The sequence below is a fragment of the Elgaria multicarinata genome, chromosome 8 (genome assembly GCF_023053635.1).
Source record: "Elgaria multicarinata webbii isolate HBS135686 ecotype San Diego chromosome 8, rElgMul1.1.pri, whole genome shotgun sequence".
NCBI lineage: Eukaryota > Metazoa > Chordata > Lepidosauria > Squamata > Anguidae > Elgaria > Elgaria multicarinata.
Window position 1 is genome coordinate 15627567 of NC_086178.1, and position 20151 is coordinate 15647717.

A 20151-nucleotide genomic window follows, 5' to 3' on the forward strand; every position below is an offset into this window, starting at 1 on the left:
TGTAGTGCACGCACAGAACTTGTAGCACAGTATATTGTGATGATGCACATGGGCTGTTCCTTAAAGTTACATCATACCTCAGTTCACAATGGGATGGATATATATGGGATGGATTATATATATGGGATGGATTAAATAAAGTAAAGCTGCAATACAGTGTTAACCTATTTGGGAGTAAGCCCCACTGAACACAGCAGGACATTTCCCAGAATAAATATGTACAGAATCTCAGTTTAACAACCTGCTGCATCTACATAATCTTTGCAAAAAAACCACCTTGAATAATAATAATAATAATAATAATAATAATAATAATAATAATAATTTTATTTAATTCCAGCCTCTCCCCCTGGATCGAGGCGGGGAACAACAAAGAATACAAAATATTATAAAATACATAAAACTGATTAAAACATATAAAAACTAATACATTATTAAAATAACAGCCAGACAAAATTCAACTGGGTAGGCCTGCCAGAAGAGACCAGTCTTTATTGCTTTTTTATATTCAGAAAAACTATTGAGTTGGTGGATCTCTCCTGGCAGGCCATTCCACAGTCTGGGAGCGGCAGCAGAGAAGATCCTCTGGGTAACAGTTGTTAATCTAGTTTTTGCGAGCAGAAGTAAATTTTTCCCAGAGGACCTGAGTGTGCAGGGCGGATTGTACAGGAGAAGGCAATCCCACAGGTAACCTGGACCTAAACCATATAGGACTTTAAAGGCAATAACCAACACTTTATACTTTGCCCAGAAACTAATTGGCAGCCAGTGTAACGATTTTAAAGCTGGTGTAATATGGTCATCCCTAGATGTACCGGTGACCAACCTGGCTGCCATATTTTGAACTAGTTGAAGTTTCTGGACTAGGCACAAAGGTAGCCCTAGGTAGAGCGCATTGCAGAAGTCGAGCCTCGAAGTCACCAGCACATGCACTACCATGTTTGTGATGTGCAGCCTAAACTTTGCAGGGTAACATGGGAAGAATGAAATTGAAATAGGAGTGAACTGGAATTCCTACAGTGTGTTATTCTTACAGAAAATTCAGTGAAATTAAGAGCTCCATCACACCTACTTTCTTCCCCTAGCTTTCCTCTGCAATTTCTAGTTCCATTTCATTAGCGCCTCAAGCTAATGGCCTCTTTCACATGGGTTTGTGGTATTATGCTATACCGATGAAACCTCCCTTTCACTTGTTTGCTCTTCCACTCCACCCTGCCCCGCCCTTCTCCTTCCACCTCCAGTTCATTGGTTGTAGCATTGTAATCGGCTTGGGGTCCTTCCCCCCTCGCTCTGGCTTTGTTGTCTAGTGATTTACCGACAAGGTGCAGGAAGAGAAGCGCCCCACCCTCCCCTTCCATCAGCAAGCTCTCCCTTCAAAGCACCCCCCCCAACAAAGGAAATAGTGAGAGTATGACACTACACGGGAGCCGAAGGGAGCTTTAATTCCATTTGGGGGAAATAATCCAGGCTTTCCCTGCTCTAGGAAAATACAAAAAAGGGAGAGGAAGAGGCAGAGTATCTGCAGGACAGGCACAACGTCATCCGAGTGCTATGCTGCAAAACCGCAAACCAGGCAAGATGAGAGTGTGATAAAACGTTGGTGTGATGGAGCCCGAAATGTCATGGCATATCCTATACTCTAAAATCACTTTTTCAACTTATAGCTTGGGAATTGTGGTTAATTTGCTGTGAAGTGTGGAATGGCCCTGCTTTCCCTCTCATCTTCCTCTGTGTAGCCTGCTGGAATGCCTGCTGGTGATGACAGCTGAGGGAGGAGGCTTCATGAGGGAGGCCTTTCAACAGGGCTGGGGGAATATGATCTGTCTGTGTATCCTGTTCCTCAAAACAAAACAACTAACATGGAATGGTGTTTGTATGGGTGTGGGCTGAGGAGTGATGGCAAGGGTACACAAATAATTCTGAGAGTCTCCTTTATATTTTACTTATTCAAAAGCAAAAGATTTTTGTTACAATTTTAAACTGTGTTATTTTTTTTAACCCATTCTCATCCCCACATTTTTCTCTACACATTATGTATCTGCACTACTACAGACACATCAGAACCCTTCTCACTGCTAACCTCCCTCCTTCTTTCTCTCCTCTTCATAATTTATTTATTTATTACATTTCTATACCACCCAATAGCCAAAGCTCTCTGATGGCTTACAAAACTTAAAACCACAAGGTACATCATCACACGCTAACACTCATGCTCTGTCTCTTGCTCTCTCTCTGCACCATCACAGGTCTACACCTACATCTATTACCACCTCTTTTTTCTTTTCCCTGTGCACAGATCTCTGCAGTCCCATTTGAATTACTCTTTTGAGTTACACCCCAGAGCACTTTCCTTGCACCACCAATTCTTTCGCTCCACTTGGTTCTTTCCACACTTCACAGATCTCCGTACTTCTACCTCTCAGCCACCCCCTCTTTTTCTGTTTCTCCACTGACAGAACTGTCTACTTCTCCATTTCTCACCTTATCTTCCTTGTCCTCTCTGTACCCCATTGCACTCTTATTTATTTATTTATTTATTTATTACATTTTTATACTGCTCAATACCTGAAGCTCTCTGGGCGGTTCACTCTTTTTTAACTTTTATTTATTTATTTATTTATTTATTTATTTATTATTTATTTATTACACTTATATACCGCTCCCATAGCCAGGGCTCTCTGGGAGGTTTACAGAAATTCTAAAATTGAGGTAAAAACAAGTATACAAAATTTAAAACTTTAAAACACAGAACATACACACATAAAGCATTAAAAACCGATTAAAAACTAAACATGTGGGTAATTAGGATGTGCCGCCATATGCCTGGGCAAAGAGGAAAGTCTTAACCTGGTGCCGGAAAGATAGCAGCGTTGGCGCCAGGCGAGCCTCATCAGGGAGATCATTCCACAGTTTGGGGGCCACCACCGAAAAGGCCCTATCCCTTGTTGCCACACTCCGAGCCTCTCTTGGAGTAGGCACCCGGAGGAGGACCTTAGATGTTGAACGTAGTGACCGGGTATATTTACGTCGGGAGAGGCGTTCCGTCAGGTATTGTGGTCCCAAGCCGTGTAAGGTTTTATAGGTCAAAACCAGCACCCTGAATTGGGCTCAGAAACATACAGGCAGCCAGTGCAAGCGGACCAGAGCAGGTGTTATATGGTCAAACCTTCTGGTTCCTGAAATCAATCTGGCCGCTGCATTTTGCATGAGCTGCAGCTTCCGAACCGTCTTCAAAGGCAGCCCTACGTAGAGCGCATTGCAGTAATCTAACTTGGAGGTTACCAGAGCATGGACAACTGAAGCCAGGTTATCCCTGTCTAGATAGGGGCGTAGCTGGGCCACCAACCGGAGTTTGTAGAAGGCACTCTGTGCCACTGAGGTCACCTGAGCCTCAAGTCACAATGACGGGTCTAAAAGAACCCCCAAGCTACATTGTTATACTGTCCAATAGCCGAAGCTCTCTGGGCGGTTTTCTCTCCACTTCTGTCTGTTCCTTTTTTACTTCATCCAATTCTATTTTTATTGTTTCCGTCCCCCTCTCCACCCTTTGCCTTATCTAATTCTCCATGGCAAGTTTGGTAGAAAAGCATACAATGCTTTCCCCTCTCCCAGCAAGTCACACCAATGAAAGAGTCTCATGCTGCATTGCCTGTGTGCAGTGTGGCTGGTTGGCTGCAAAAGTCTAGAAAATCTTGTACCAACTTCTTTATGCATCTATGAATCCAGGAAGAGGATTGGCAGTTCAGGTGTAATATGGCCATTCTCCCATCAACAGTCCCACATTTCATAGACTTGTCTGGACTTTACATGTTCCCACAGAGATGTATGAATGAGGCACAGACACTGAGTATTTGGAATTTGCCTGGATAGCCCTAAATAGACAGGGCGCTTGTCTATACAACAGCAGGATTGCTCCTCATTAAATATAAACCCGATTTTTCATTGATTCGAATGTAGGTAAATAGCGTCACACTGCAGCAGCAACAGCGATTTATCTCCTGTATTATTATTTTTTGTAGTGCAGTTATACATGCGCATTGTCACATTATGGGATATACAATGCTATGGAGGTGAGTGAAGTGATATAGTTTCTGTGTGGAGCTCCGCATATAGATATAACAGCAAAACTGGAGCGGGGGAAAGGAATGAGGCTGTAGAGGATAGCAGTGCGTTTCTGCCTCCTCGTTGATGCAGAGCTCCATAGGTTCAGATCGCTCAACCTAAAAACGGCCTGAAAAAATGAGCCAGCCGATAGGTGGGAAAACAGGAAACCAGCCAACCACATTCTCCTACCCTCAAAGCTCCGCCCACCTGTCAAAATGCGGTTGAACTCCCCAAGTGACACAAACCATAACGCGGAGCAAACTCGGACATGATCAAAAAGTTGTGGTAAATCGCTGATGCGAATATGCACATTATTGTGGTTAAAACGTGATGTTACTGTGAACAAATGGCTGACTCATGTGTCCTAAAATGAGAATATGCACAGCTAGGTCGGGATAAACAAGCTGTATAGACAAGCCCTGGGTCGTACTATTCTGCAAGCCTCATCTATGAAATTGTGAGAAATGGAATCCTGTTCCACATCCCACACGACTGGTCAATCAGTATGCCAACCCCCTGCAAGCATGGTTGTAGGCTTGTTACCTTCCAAAGTCTCTGAAAAGCATGCTGGTGGGGGATATCCCTTTTTTTGTCTGAATCTTTTGCCCACTTTTCAGTAGAGGACAGACTTCTAAATATGACTCACCACAACAATCTACAATGTCTTTCACCTGCATATAATTTCATAGATGTGGCCAATGAGAGCAAGACCCACCCCAAGTCCCCATATGCAGTGCAGAGACACACACACATCAAGTCCACTCCCACTTCTGGTCAAGACAAACCCATTCATGATGCAAATGCTAAACAAAATATCTTTTGCTTATTTCAAATTTTGTCACGTGATTGTGCCCAGTTTTTTAAGTTTCCATTACAGCATCCTTTCTCTTGACTGTATGCACTTTAGAATGGAAATGAGTTGCTTTGTGGCAGTGGAGGTTTCACAGGGATACGACTAATTGAACTTTGAGTCTGACCCACTAGAACAAATACTGTACAGAAGCATGCTTCCCTGCTTCTTGGCTAGCTTTCCACCTCCCTCTCCACCTTGCATAGTTTGTTTGTTTGTTTGTTTATTACGTTTTTATACCGCCCATTAGCCGAAGTTTGTTATCTTCCCTATTTACTCTCCCAGTTCAAGAGGTAAGGCTTACATGTATGGCTGTACGATCATTATGTTGCACATTCATGAGATGGGTCCCAGTACTCTTCCGGCTGCAACAAAACCTAAAACAATAAAAATAAATGTTTATTTTCAAGAAGGCACAATCACTATGAATATGTATATACTGATATTTTTAAGTTAAGGGCTATCTTACGGTAGCATTTGCTTAGACTTCCTGTGATTGGGAATTCAGACATGCCCAGAACAGGTGGCATCAAACATATACCTAACAATTTTATATCCTTTCTCAATCTTACTGCATTAATAGCACGATTTTTACACATTTACTCAGAAGTAAGGCCCAGTGTATTCCGAGGCCCTTATTCAAAAATATGTATGCATAAGGTTATAGTTTAGTATAGCATATTGCTGTGTAAGACAAATGATTCTTACATAGAAATATGCTATACTAAAGTTAGCATGATTTGTTTCTATGTAACTGTTTAGGGTTTCATATTCCACATTTTCTGGCCCAGTAGGAAGTTTCAGGGCGGCTTTATAGGGTCAGCTTCCTTTGCATAGAATGGTGAAGTTTCTTCCTCTTCCTCCTCCCTCTCTAATATTTGGGTGCTCAAATGCCTATCAGTTTCAAATAAGATAGCGATTCCTACATAAGAACTTCTTGGGTACTTATAAATTTGTCAATTTAAAGGAAACAGATGTATAAAAACAAAATGCATAAATAATCAGTGACTTTCCCAGGACCTATGGGATGTTGGGGACGAAGAGATAATTATGTTTCTATAGCTGGAATCCCCAACATAATGCACATGGGCACTAACATGCCCACGGCCACCTCCCTTGGTGCCCACCAGTCTCTCTAAAATAATTATTTCATTTTTAGATTTTAATTATTTTAAACTGGGAGACGCATCCTGCAAAGTGAATTGCCAGCCTCTAGTGCCATCTTTATTTCTAAATATGCCTCTGAAGCTCATGTGAGTCTCCAAGGCATTCTTAGAAAATAAGAATGATGAGTGGATCCAGCCCAGAACATCTTCATGAAACATGCCCAGCTACCCGGAAAAAAGTACATTAAAGGGGTGGTAGGATGGCATATCCTAGGAGGAAGGTGGGTGTTTTGCCTGTGCTGTGCATGTTTTAGCTTTGTGTATGCAGGGTAGGAGTGTATTAGTTTTTTTGTTTGCTGCATAGTATGTGTTTTGCCTGTGTGTGTGTGTGTGTGTGTTTCTGGGCAAGCCGGGGAGGTTGCTGGGAGTGGATGAGTAGTATTTGCCTCCTGTAAAATGGATATTTTGTTGTGCTTTGTTGAGGAAAATATGTGATTTGGCATTTAGTGCTCAGACCCCACCTCTGCCTTGTGCTCAATTCTTGGCCAAGATACTTGCCTCTGAGAGCTTCTCTACATGGGTGATTTATTGCATTCTCATGATTGGCCACTTACGGAAGTTTGCAGGTCCTTTGCATGACTCCATCAACCTCCAGGACATCTCCCACACTTTCCCATGGTAATCTCACTTTTTAAATGTTCGGAGATATTGCACTATTTAAATTTATCGCTGGATATGGCTGGCTGGGGAGTACTAGAAGTTGTAAGACTTTTATCTGTCTAAACATACATAGAATTGCAACCTTAGTCTCCTCAGTTTGCCTTTGTCATGCTGCTACTTGAGGAGTCCTCCTCAGAGGAGGAGCTAGAGGCCCCAGAAGCCCAGGGTGCCCTAGAAGCTGAAGCCCCAGACCAAAGACCACCATCAGACCCACAGGAGCCGGAGCCCTCAGGGGAGGTAGTTGCAGGACCATCCTTGCCAGGAGAAAGGGATTCTGCCTCTGGGGCAGAGGCTGAGCACCCCCCTGACCTCAGGGAGTGACGTCACCTCAAGCAACAAGCGAGTAAGGCTCCTGTGTGACGGAGCGCTCGCCTGCAGAAAAGGTCTCCTCGGGGAGAAAGGGTCTCCTCAGGAGTAGGGCTCTGAAAGGAGAGCTTTGATTACTGCAGCTGAGCTCTGGGTGGGGTCCAACAGGCCTTGGGCTTAAAAGCCTGAATTTGGAATCAGCCAGTATTGGAACAACTTTGGTCCATCCTGCCTTTGCCTGATACCCTGTTTATTGACTTTTTGGACTGCCTACCGACTCTGCCTCCAGACTGTGTAAAGTACTGACTGTTCATGGTGTTTTGGCCTTTGCCTGTTATTGTGACTACTCCTGTTACAGCCTGACCCTCTTGACTGATTGACTGTGTGTGCTCTGATCTTAGTTTGGATTGATCATCCCTCTGTACAGACCTGGGGGGTGGCGGTCTACATTGCTGCTTTAAAGCGCTTTAAAGCACTTTGAAAACGTTTTGAAAATTGTATATGGAGTGTGTTCTGGGCCCCAACGGTTGTCAAAATTGTTATAAAGTGCTTTAAAGCAGTAGTGTAGATCCTGCCCAGGTCTGCAACTAGCGCATCCTACAGCCCAAGCAGGACAGCCTTCTGGGAAATTAATGTTTTGTGCTTACCCTGGTACTACATGAATGGGAAGTCCTCCCATGGCAGCCATTTTGAGAAAATACACTTAACACTCTCCCAATATTCCAAATGTGCGCATTGACCCCAAAAGATTGGGGGCCTCTGTTGTAGAGTAATTCATCTCAATGTCCAGAAAGAGAATTCCCTGTTTTACATTAAAGCCAGGGACTCCTCTCTCTGCTGCTATCTTTTGTGGAGGGCATACACTGTTTCCCAGTCAAGCAACACGGAAATCCTTAAGTTCTCCATTGTTTCCTATGGGCAACTCTTACTTCTGACCCAGGAAAAGGGGTGTAATTGAACAGGCAGATTGTGTGAGTCAAGAAATCAAGGACACAAACCTATGCACTATTAAACAGAAAAATGTCCTACAACTCCCAGTAGTTGCAGACATTTTTCTGTCTAAGCATTCATAGGTTTGCTCCCTAATTCTATGCTTGGGGGAGGGGGCAGCCAAGACATGGAATGTTGTTGTTATTATTATTATTATTATCATTTATTTATTTATATAGCACCATCAACGTACATGTTAAAAGAAAACCACTGCTGGGAGAGAATTCACCCCTTTGGGGCTGTGGGTAGTGCTCTCCATGTTATACTCCCCAATCGAAGTAAATAGGAAAAATGGCTTCAGGTTTAGGACCATCAGAACAACCCTGATCTTGAGTTCTTCAGTACAACATATCACAGCAGGGGAGGACAGCAGGAGAGTGGGAAAGAAAAAGAAAAGTATTCTTCATTTAGCCCCAAACAACACTACAAGTTTGTGTACAGAAGCGCTTCTGTTAGGGACTGTGGTACATGGCAATAATTTAATCTGTATAATTTATTGTTCCTTCTAATATCAGCAGTGGTTGGAAAGAACATAAAAGAGGTCTTCTGGATCAGACCAAAGGCCTATCTGGTCCAGTATGCTGTTCCCATGGCAGCTACCCAGATATGTAGGGGAAGCATGAAAGCTGGATTTACCAGTTGGATATAAAACAGTCCTACAAAAAAAATAGGATAGTCAGTGGTTTCTATATAATTAGGCCACTCTCTAGGTATGCAAAAGTATATTAATTTGTAAATTAAAAGAAAAAAGAAATTAATTTAAAAACAGCCCAATAACGACCTATGCTCAGTGGTTTATTTATTTATTGCATTTATATACCGCTCATAGCTGAAGCTCTCTGGGTGGTTTCCAATACCATCTGTCAGGGATGCTTTCGGGTGGATTCCTGCATTGAGCAGGGGGTTGGACTCGATGGCCTTGTAGGCCCCTTCCAACTCTGCTATTCTATGATTCTACTTATGGGATGTTGAAGTGGGGGAGGGAGGGAATTGGCCTACTGAATCCCTGACAGCTTATAGTACAGATAGGCAGCAGATAGCCAACTTGTGCAGTCTGTAGGTTTAGGGTGGGGGGAAGATAGGGCGAGAGGAACCCACACCTCACCCACCACCGGTTCCAGCCATGCCCACAATGGACATGCAACCCTCAAACTGTCAGCTGCTACTACATGCACCCCTTTGGAGCCAAAAAGTTGCCCACTGGCTTATAGTATCACAAAGGTGGGTATTAAGGTTGAGAAGATGCATATAGTGAAGTTGAAAACCTCCCTTCTTTGAACTATATGAAAAGGCTTCAAGAGACAAGAAAAATTACACTTTTCCCCATTTCTACTCTCTCCATAACCTGCCCCCCATTCTCCAAGAAAGAAAGTGCTTGTGTTCAAGACTGGCAGTAAGCCGGAAATTTAACCCTTTGACACTATAATACCAGGAATGTGTGTGTATATCTATATCTGGTGTATATCTATATCAGCTGTGTGTTGTCTACGTATGTGAAATATACACACACCCACATATAAAACCAGGAGTGTGTGTGTATATCTATATCAGCTATGTGTGTGTACACGTCTATATAAGAATGTGTGAAATGTGTGTGTATATATGTGAGTGGTGTGTGTGGGTCTGAAATACACAGACACACCATGTCCTGCTTGTTCATCCCTGGACAATGTCTGGTTGGCCACTATGTGAACACAGTGCTGGACTTCCCTTGTTCTGATCCACCATGGATGGCACTTATGTTCTTATAGATATACTGGTTTTATCCTACAAGGTGGCCTAAAAATAACTTTGAATAAATTAATAAACAAAATACTGTGCGTATTGTCAAAATACTGTGTGGATTGTATGTATACAACTTGAAGCCACTAAGTAAATTCAGAACTTGCCCAGCTGACTAGATTTCTACCTTTTGTTGTTGTTGTTATTTTCCGAAAAAATGTTCGCAGAAAATACCACCCCACCACCCCGCTCTCTTACGCCGCTGAGGAGAATTTCGCTTTCCCGCCCCCTGACAGAAGCGTCGCCCGGCCTGAAGCGCGCGCACTCGCGCCTCTTCCACTTCTCGCCTCGGCGGCGTGTGGGAGAGGCTTTGCTGTTTTACGACAAGCGCGAGTTCTCTGTTTGCTTTACGGCAGGGCTTCTGAGGAGAAAGAGAAGGGCCGACGGGGTTGTGCGCTCCGAGGCCCGTCTCGGCTCGACCAGATTCTTTCCCCCGCCCCACTCTCCTCACGCGCGGCGGCGGCGGCGGAGCAGCACGGGAGCCATGGTGAGTGTGTGAGAGAACTGCTGCCCACCCACCCCCGGTCCTCTTTGTGGAGGGCAGCCAGCCCCTGCCCGGCGGTGGGTCAAAGGCAGGCTCGTAAGCGTGCAGCAACTTGTCCTTTCTCCCTCGCAATTCACCTTTCCCTTGAAAAACCCTTCCTGCCTTGGTGAGGAGAAGAGTGATGGCTGCGTTATCTGAACGTGTGCGCGCGTGTATAACTAACTCCTTTAGTTTGAGGAGGTGGGAGTAGAGATCATGCCCGGTCTTATGCGCACAATATTATACGGAAGTAAACCACACGGTGTGCAGCGCGGCTTACTCCTAAATAACTTTGCAGCCTTACAGCTCAGTGCCATGTGCATGTTTATTCCGAGGCAAATCTCCATTAAGGCCAGTGAGACTTACTGCCAAGTAAGTGTGCACAGGATTGCAGCTTTAATCTGGAGTAGTATGAACTGAATTGATAACACGCTAGCTGTTTAGTTTGGACGCGTCACCCGTCTTTCTTAAATATGCCTCTACTTCCTCTGTGAAGAAGAGAGGGTTAGTGTTTCCCACCTTTATAATATTTATTGTTCAATTAAAATCATAATTAATAAAATAAATAAAACAATGTCATGAGCATTCACTCTGTAAAGAAAGAATGGGGAAATATTCTGTCTAGATATGATTAAAGATTGTAATTGGCTGTTAGTCATGCTAGCTAAATGCAATTTCCTTATTCACAGTCATTGTCTCTTTGAGTGCCAGATTTTGAGGTGGACAGCTCTGGACATGCCTTTTTCAATGTGGTTATACTATGGGCATATATTCAAGATAATTTAACATACATTTTGTTCACTTTTATCCACACGTTTTGTCCATATGACCTGTTTGTGAACATCTTAAAGTATCTGGTTTGACACAGTTTAGATTAAATGTTTTCCTGATCTGTAAAAGCAATTGTTATTTTCTTAAGGAGCGGGAAAAGGTACAGAAAACAGCAACTTAAGTGATCAAAGGGGCTGGAGCAATTCCTCTCTGAGGAAACGTTACAACTATTGGGGTACTTTATCTTAGAAAAAAGGCATGTAAAGGGCCTGATAGAGCTGTATAAAATTATGCACGATTTGAAGAAGGTGGATAGGAGGGGAAAATTCAGAGTTCTCCTGAAAAGTGAAGCTGAATGGTGGGAGATTCAGGAAAAGTAAAAGTAAGTACTTCTTCAAATAGTGCGTAATTAAACTATGGAATTCACTTTCACAAAATATAGTGATGGCCACTGATCTGGTTGACTTTAAAAGGGGATTAGACAAATTCATGAAGTATAACACTGTCAATGATCGCCTATTATTATTATTATTATTATATTTGTATTCCGCCCTGTATCACAAGGATCTCAGGGCAGCATACAGATAAAATCATACAACCAATATAAAACAATAAATATACACAGCTAAAAACAAATTAAACCATTGATAAGCTAAAACCAGTATAGAATTTAAAGACAGTAAAACCAATTAGAACTATGTACAGGCTTGGTGATTTAGCCATCAAAGACTTTGTTAAAAAGCCATGTCTTAAATTGGCGCCGGAATGAAACCAGTGCTGGCACCAGTTGGGCCTCCAAGGTGGGGGGAGCATTCCACAGCCAGAGTGCCACAACAGAGGTAATACTGGTATTACCTCCCGTATCATAGGCAGTTTGCCTTTCAATACAAGTTGCTGGAGAACACATGCAAGAAAGTGTTGTCGTGCTCTTGTCCTGCTTGTGGGCTTCCCATAGGCATCTAGTTGGCCAGGGCAGATACAGAATGCTGGACTAAAGCCTATGGTCTGATTTATCTTGGTTTTTACTATGTTGTTAAATATTCATTCAGATTTAACTTGATAGAACTACTACCTCTCTAGTTACTGATTTGTTGAATTCAGGCACATCATCTGCTTGACACTTCAGTGGTTTGGTCAGGTTCAAGATGTGGGCAAAATGTTTAAGACTGGTGGAAAAACCCAAAACCTAAAATGGCAGTGTTTGAAAATTCCCTTGAAGTCATTTTACTCTGGCTATCAGCTACTGACAGTGTTAAATAAAAACAGAAGCGTCATGTATACAATGTGAGCTGAAATAATGGGAGCAGGGAAGAAACCCATCCCACCGCCATTAAGACACAAATATTGCATTTTATATGTTCCTGCAGCTGCACCAGAGCTGCATTTCCATGATACACTCCCATTGCCTGAGCTGCGTCTGAATGATGCAACCATTATCAGATAGGTCTTTCCCACAGTACTGGTACTTGCAGTCATTCAGCTGCATGTGAGAGCATCATGGAAAAGCAGTTCCCACACAGCTGCAAGTACATATAAAGGATACCTACATGTGCAAAACATATGATTAAAGGCCAACAAAATCTAGTGGTTTTGATTCATCACTTAGTATGATTGTGTTGAGAAAGGCAAGGCGGATCTCGCTGAAGTAGCTGTTCATTTTGTTACTATCCTAGAAAGAAGGTTAACACAATTCCTATTTTTGATATAGGAATAGAAGTGTTAAGACTGATTTGCCCAAGGCCGCTTAGTGAATCTGTGGCCAAGGATGAACAGAGATCTTTACAAGCCCAATATCTTTTCCATTGATTCAGAGAGCTGCTTGTGAGCAGGAATGGGCAATTGTGCTAGGTGATGGGTTGAACTGAAATTAACCCTTGCCATGGAACAATCTGTTGCATGAGCACAAGTTTCCTATTATCTTTATAAGATCAGACAGAAGCTGGGCTAATGATAAGTGCAAGCTTCTGAATTATATAGAATCCACCAGTCAGAATGGAAAGAGAACTGAAATTCAAATGAATGCAAAAACATTATGTGTCCTTGTAAATTGAAAAATGCATTCATATTTCAATAATTGCACGTATCTATGCTGCATGATTTCTTTTCTAGCCTTAAAATACCTGTTGATAGTATGCTGTGTATGGTTTCAAATGCAAGACAGGGTTGAAAGCTTCCAATTAAGGCTCTCATTAATGTGTGCTCAATCTGCATCCCATCCATTTTAGTTTAGGTTGTTGTTTTTCTTTATATATTCCAAACCATCTGTGTCCAATAATACCCATATTCAATCTACTGAAGTGATTGTTTCTCCCCGCCCCATTTTTTGGTATTGCTTCCCCACCCCCACTTCTTTTTTTTTAGGTTAGTTCTCTGATAGCCGCTGGTCTGGCAATTGCTGCTGCTGGATACGCAGGTTTGTATTAGGATTGCATTCTTTGTTTCTGACTGCTTTGAATAGTGTTATGGTGTAAATTGATAGTATCACTATGGTCCAGTGTTGGGTAGCACGTTAGTCTTCAAGGGCTACACTGGATAGTTTTCGTAACAGTGGGTAACCTATATATTTTCTGTAGTATCTTGCTAAATTCTTCTCTACTTTTTTTGACAAATCTTACAAGTACCAAATTATTTTATACGTTTAATTTTCTATCACATTCTTTATTGCGTGCTCAGGTTCGTAACCTCATTATTTAAGAATAAGAAATGTATTTTACTAAATCTAAACTACGTTGGCCCTAAAACAATGTGTCTGAAACTCTTTGAAGCTGGGCTTCCTTCTAAATTTAATCTGTGTTCTGGCACAAAAAGGTGAGTGTGTGGAGATTCTCGCATACAATGGAATGCATGTGGCTTATGTATAATAAAAATTGTGGCTTGAGGCAAATTGATATTAAAAATTACATTGTTACTTTATTTGTGAAATTTATATAATGTTAAGTATAATAAAATCCCTAAACAGTTCACATCCAAATATTAAAATCACATTTAAAATATATTTAAAATATCACATTAAAAATAATTCACATTATAATAAAAACAATACAAGGAGCAGTAAGATTACAACCTAGGGGAAAGCCTGTGTGAACAAGTGTGTTTTCAGGAGGTATTTGAAAAATGCCACATTTTCTGCCTCCCAAGCTGCATGCGGGAGGGTTTTCCAAAGCGTGGCACTACTACCAAGAAGGCCTGCCATTGAGATATCTCGAGGCAACATTCTATTAATTTTAGAATGACCAGCAAGGCCACCTTACATTCTTCAAGGTCGGCTGGGAGTGGGAAAGCAGTCTGCTAGATATTCTAGTCCCAAATTGTTTAGGACCTTGTATGTCAATAACATAAGTTTGTATGTGGCTCAGTAGCTAGTAGGCGGCTAGTGCAATTCTTTTAACACAGAAGTTATGTAAGCATAGCTGGGTGTCCCTGTGCACACCCTAGCTGGATGTGGCTTCTGAACCATGCACAAGGGCAGCCCTGCATAGAGCACCTTGCAGTAGTCTAATCGTGAAGTTACCAGTGCGTAGCTCACTATTCAGGAATGGACGTAGTTGGCGTACCAACTGAAGTCACCTGGGTCTCCAGTGACAAAGAAGGATCCAGGAGCACCCCCAGACAATATACCTTCTCCTTCAGAGAGAGTGCAGTTCCATCCAAAACAGGCAAAAAGCCCAACTGCTAAACCTGGGAACTGCCAACCCAAAGGGTCTCTTTCTTTTTGGGATTCAACTTCAGTTTATTACCCCTCATCCAAGTCATAACTGCATTCATAACGTGTTTGGCCTCTCCTGATTCAGGTGTCAGAGAAATAAAACTGGGTGTCATCTGGATACTGGTGACATCTTGCCCCAAATCTCATATTAGCACGTGAATTATGCCTTTTCATCAACTTGTCACCCTTTCTTTCTTCCCTGATAGCAGGCCTATTGGGAAAGGAATTGAGCAATCCACTTCTCTAACTATTACATGCAGAGTTTCTGCTTAGGTTCTTGGAGAGACAAAGGAGAATGGATCATCCATTTACCACTTCTGATAGCAGTGGGGAAACTCCCAGTCTCCTAGCATTTGTAATCACTCCAAGGGTTCCTGACCCACAGTTTGAGAATCTTGGCTTTAAATCCTATCATCCTTGCTTTCTTCTGATATTACAGTGCCTGAGGTTTTAATTTTTTATTATATAGCACCATCAATGTACATGGTGCATTTTTTTTCTTGAAGCTGCTGGTGCTTTGGTGACCTTCCAAGGAGAAGGGAATTTTGTAGCTGAAGAGAAGCTACCTTTGTTTTCCCTGTATTGTTGAAATATAGAGCATAGAACATATTTTCAGAAGCATGCTCTCTGCCTTGTATTATATAAATTATAAGCATATGGGAAGAAGCAATCTCTCAAGTATAGGTATATGTGCATTATTTTGCGCAAGGATATATTGCACTTATTTGTGAAACAATCCTAAATGGTTTGGTTTCCATATATCTCAAAATCATTATGTTTTTCTGTGTTTGGTCTTCTCTTTGCTAATTTTGTGAAGTTTTACAATACGTTGCTATTGCCTTCTCAAGTTTATCTCGGCCATCAGGAGTACTAGAATGTAAACAAAAACAAGACTTGGATTCTTAAAGGCCTGAATTGAAAAATTGGTTTGGAACTATATATGGCCCAACAGTTGCATTTAGCCCATCTTTGATGTTAATGATCAGGAGCCTCTAGGAATGGGAGGAAATTAGAGAGATAGATTAGCCCTGGAAGTTGTAAAAGAACCCGGTGCGCTTATCGTTTCATTGAGAAATATTAGAACCTTCAAAAGTAATGTGTGTATTAAATTTCTGGATAGCCCCCATCTTTTAGTAGTTAGGATGTTGGACTGGGACTCAGGAAATCCGAGTTCTAGTTCCCACTTGGCCATGAAGTTGGGTCCAGTCACTGACTTTGAGCCTAACCTACCTCACAGGGTTGTTGAGAGGATAAAATTGGCAGACAAAGAACCATTTAAGCCATCTTGGGCTCCTTGCATAAGGAGAAAAGGCAGGATATTAATGTAATAATAAATATATTGAAGAGGTACACATGTATCTGTGCAAGGGCTTCAGGAAGAGCATTTGGATTGCTCCTCGTGCTATGGTTGCCATCAGCGTTCCTATAAAGTTTCTTGGAAGAAGCAACAAATTATAGGCTGGGATTAGGGAAGAACTACTATACCTATGTCTGCACCAGTAGGAAGCCTCTCTGGAGGCACTGCGTCTCATCCAATCTCTCCTGGGCATGCAGTGGTAGCCAGCTGCTCCAGAAGAACCTGCAGATCAGTCTCTAAGTAGCTGAATTGGAATTCTTCCCTTTCCTCGAGGTCGTTATGCACTGCAAGCAATGAAGCAAATGGAACCACAAATAAAGCAAGCTCTTCAGTCTCTGCCAAAAGCTGTGAGTTTGTTTTACTCAGTTTTCTTTTACAGTAATATTACTTTTTTTCTTTGCCTACCATAGCCCATTATGTGTCAGTAAACCAAAACAGCTCACCAAGGAAGGATTGTAGGATTCTATGCTTCACCAAAATCCCAAATTTGTCCATCACAAAAGTTACACTTGGCATTTAGAAGTTATAAAAATCGGGCATATGTGCATTTGGTTGCTCGATTTTAAGAAATGTTTTTAGTCTCAGACTGAGAAAGAAGGGTTGGGTGTCACAATCTGAGGTGAAGGGGATGGCTTTATTTATTTATACCCTTCTGCCAAGAAAATGGTACTCAAGGCTGCTAATTCTACTCCATTAGGAATGGAAGGCTGATTTACCCAGCACTGTGGAGTGCCCTTAGGCACAAGTAGAGTAATCTGGATTTTAAGTCCTCTTGCTTAAAATAGTGGTGACTTTGCTTAACACTTTTTTTAATACTAATTTATCTTATTACAGACCTTCAATGGTTATTACAAGGGAGGATTCGAAGCCAAAATGAGCAAACGAGAAGCTGCTTTAATATTAGGAGTGAGGTAAAATAGTAATAATAATTTCAAGTTTAATGACAGGAGCCTGTTTTCCAAATATGCCTAGGCCCAACAAATCCTAGTCACCTTCCTGGATGTTAAGAACATAAGAGTCATGGATCAGATCAAGGGTCCATCTAGTCCAGCACTGTTCACACAGTGGCCAACCAGCTGTCAAACCAGGTACCCACAAGCAGGACACGGTGAAACTGCACGCTGCCACTCCTGTTTCCCAGCAACTGGTGTATATAGGCTTACTGCTGCTGATACTGGAGGTAGTACATAGCCATCAGGACTAGTAGCCATTAATAGCCTTCTCCATTAATTTATCCAATCCCCTTTTAAAGCCTTGTGGTAGTGAATTCCATAGTTTAACTATGCACTGTGTGAAGTACTTCCTTTCTCTGTCCTGAATCTCCAACCAATCAGCTTCATGGAATGACCCCTTTGAGTTCTAGTAGTCTGAGAGAGGGAGAAAAATGTTTCCCTATCCGCATTCTCCACACCATGCATAATTGTGTACACCTCTGTCAGGTCTCCCCCTAGCCTCCTTTTTCCAAGCTAAACAATCCCAGCTGTTGTAACCTTCCCTCATAGGAGAGGGACGCTCCAGTCAGGCTTTGGTATATTAAATTTAGGACTTGTATAGCTGAAGAGCTGGCAACGTTGCAATCTGCATAACTTTATAGCTTTAGAAGATTATCATGTGCTTTTTCTGTACTTCACTCACTCTGAAGTAAGTGGGTTAATTTGGATCAGACCACCACAGCCAGCCTTAGTATCAGTACTGCTAATGACAAGGGTCCCTGAGTTAGTATTTTGACTGAGTCCAAGGTGGGTGGTAAATCTTCAAACTCCCTCAGCTTGATCGTTTGAATTCTGCTGTCTACAGAGTTCTCAGGCAAATGAGCGAGGGAGAGGTGTGGGTGATTGTAAAGAATTGGCCTTTCACTGTGCATTACACCAGCAACAGAGCATCAACATCTTTATCTCTTCATATTGTTGCAGAACTATAAAATAGAATTGGCTATTTATTTGTATCTGCTGCTAGAATTTTCTAAATACCATATTTCTTGGAATTGGCCTTTCACTGTGCATTACACCAGCAACAGAGCATCAACATCTTTATCTCTTCATATTGTTGCAGAACTATAAAATAGAATTGGCTATTTATTTGTATCTGCTGCTAGAATTTTCTAAATACCATATTTCTTCGATTCTAAGATGCACTTTTTTCCCCATATAAACATCTCTAAAAATGGGGTGCGTCTTAGAATCGTGGGTGCGATTATTCTTAGAATCAAAGCTTTTTTTCTGTTGGTGGTACTAAAATTAGTGTGCATCTTACAATCGATGGCATCTTACAATTGAAGAAATACAGTATTTCTTGTGCAGCTTGCAAATACTTGGCTGTAGACTGCGAGAATGCTGTATAACTTCTCCCATTAATAATCATGTTGCAATGTCTGATGTGAGTGGGTTTAGGTAATCCCAGTGGGGAAGCGAAACCTATCTCTATCATCTAAAGAAGCAGCCCAGCCCTGAAACAGATAAAATTGCTGTTTTTTCATAGCTTTTGAAGATGGAATTGATGTTCTTTTTAACTCTTAGCCCTACAGCTAATAAAGGAAAAATCAGAGAAGCTCACAGACGAATCATGCTTCTGAATCATCCTGATAAAGGTAAATCATATCCCAACAAGCATGTTCTTATTGACACAAATGTAGTAATAACGTTCCCCCTGATCATCTAGAATGGGGCTATGTTGTGGGGCCAGATGGGAAGTCTTTAGTGACTTGCTTTGGCCCTGAGTTCATAGTTCTTTTGAAGGCTGTGCAAGTGTAGGGCTAAGAGGGAAGTTTGGTTGTTGTTTTTACTAAGTCTGGAAAGGCCCTCTTATTTTCAATACCATTGATATGCGATCAAGTACTTTGGGTAGTGAGCATTATCCAGTACAATACTTCCACTAAGTTAAATTATATTGCGCTAACTATATGACCTCTAGCACAGCATTCCCTGGCATGACGGGTTTCCCAGAAAATCTATCGCACCAGGAAATGCTGTTGGTGTTGCATCAGAGGTCATTTATGTTATCACAATATAATTTACGTTAGTGGTAGTTTCACATTGGATACTACTCAGTTAGTTATTTTTGCATGATATAATGTCTTCTTACAGAAGGAAGGAGTTTTGTCATTCTAACACTCTAAAATAGCTTTTATTTGAATAGTCATACATAGATGTATGGTGCAAGTCCAAAGGGATGGGACAAATAATCCTTTTTGTGGAATATGACAATTTTTTTCTCTTTGCTAGGTGGGTCTCCATATGTCGCAGCCAAAATCAATGAAGCTAAAGACTTACTGGAAGGTCAAGCTAAGAAGTGAAAATACATCACCTGATCAATGACTTAAGAATATATTTTTTATAAATAACCCAATGATGTCAACAAAAGATGAAGCTATGATTTGTATCATGAGGAATTTCTTGTTCCAGTGTAGGTCATATGCCTTTTTGATTATTTTCAGAATTGAATCTTAACTGCAACTTTCAGTAAACGAGCTGGGGAGCAGTGGGTGGATTCTTGTCTAGATATGTGAAAGCTTTCTAAAGTATTGGCCAGTTTGATTAATCAGATGCTGGTGTCTGAGGTTCATGCTGCCATGATTTAGGTTGTCAGTGGTAATAAGATAATACCAACATCCATGACAAGGTTGAAAAAACTACTTTTGAGTTTTATTATGTGGAGTTTTCCTCATCAGGTAAAATGCAGTTGTATGAAGTAACTTATTTGGACCTTCTATCTAGTATATACCTAATTTGACACCCTAAGCATTTTTATAATTGTCATGGTTTCTGAGCAATAAAATTGTTTTAAGTAATCTCACCTCTATAAAACTAGTTCAGATTGACAGAACACCTAGATTAGCCAAAACCAGACTTGTGACAAGATATTCTTCACTTTTGGTCTTCCAAGCAGCACCGAGGACTAAGTTGGTAAACTTCCAACATTCATGTGTAGCCTGATGGA

At 41.5% G+C, this 20151-nt stretch overlaps 1 protein-coding gene across 5 annotated transcripts; it reads left to right on the plus strand.

Annotated features, from left to right (window-relative positions):
* Positions 1–10217: 10217 nt before the first annotated feature.
* Positions 10218–20002, plus strand: DNAJC19 (DnaJ heat shock protein family (Hsp40) member C19). 5 transcript variants are annotated; one of them, XM_063131933.1, is made up of 6 exons: positions 10219–10345; positions 13514–13565; positions 16413–16562; positions 17050–17126; positions 18732–18802; positions 19437–20002. In XM_063131933.1, exons 3-6 carry the CDS (start codon positions 16509–16511, stop codon positions 19505–19507), a joined length of 273 nt encoding a protein of 90 aa, XP_062988003.1. In that variant the 5' UTR covers positions 10219–10345; positions 13514–13565; positions 16413–16508; the 3' UTR covers positions 19508–20002. The 5 variants fall into 5 exon arrangements, with proteins under 5 accessions (XP_062988006.1, XP_062988003.1, XP_062988002.1 ...); XM_063131932.1 differs by having other exon boundaries at positions 16489–16562; XM_063131936.1 differs by lacking the exon at positions 13514–13565 and having other exon boundaries at positions 10218–10345; positions 16489–16562.
* Positions 20003–20151: the final 149 nt, after the last annotated feature.

Coding starts and splice junctions, on each gene's coding strand:
- DNAJC19 (XM_063131932.1), top strand. Junction 16,563..17,049: donor TTCAGTCTCTGCCAAAAGCT/GTGAGTTTGTTT, acceptor ATCTTATTACAG/ACCTTCAATGGTTATTACAA. Junction 18,803..19,436: donor TCTGAATCATCCTGATAAAG/GTAAATCATATC, acceptor TCTCTTTGCTAG/GTGGGTCTCCATATGTCGCA.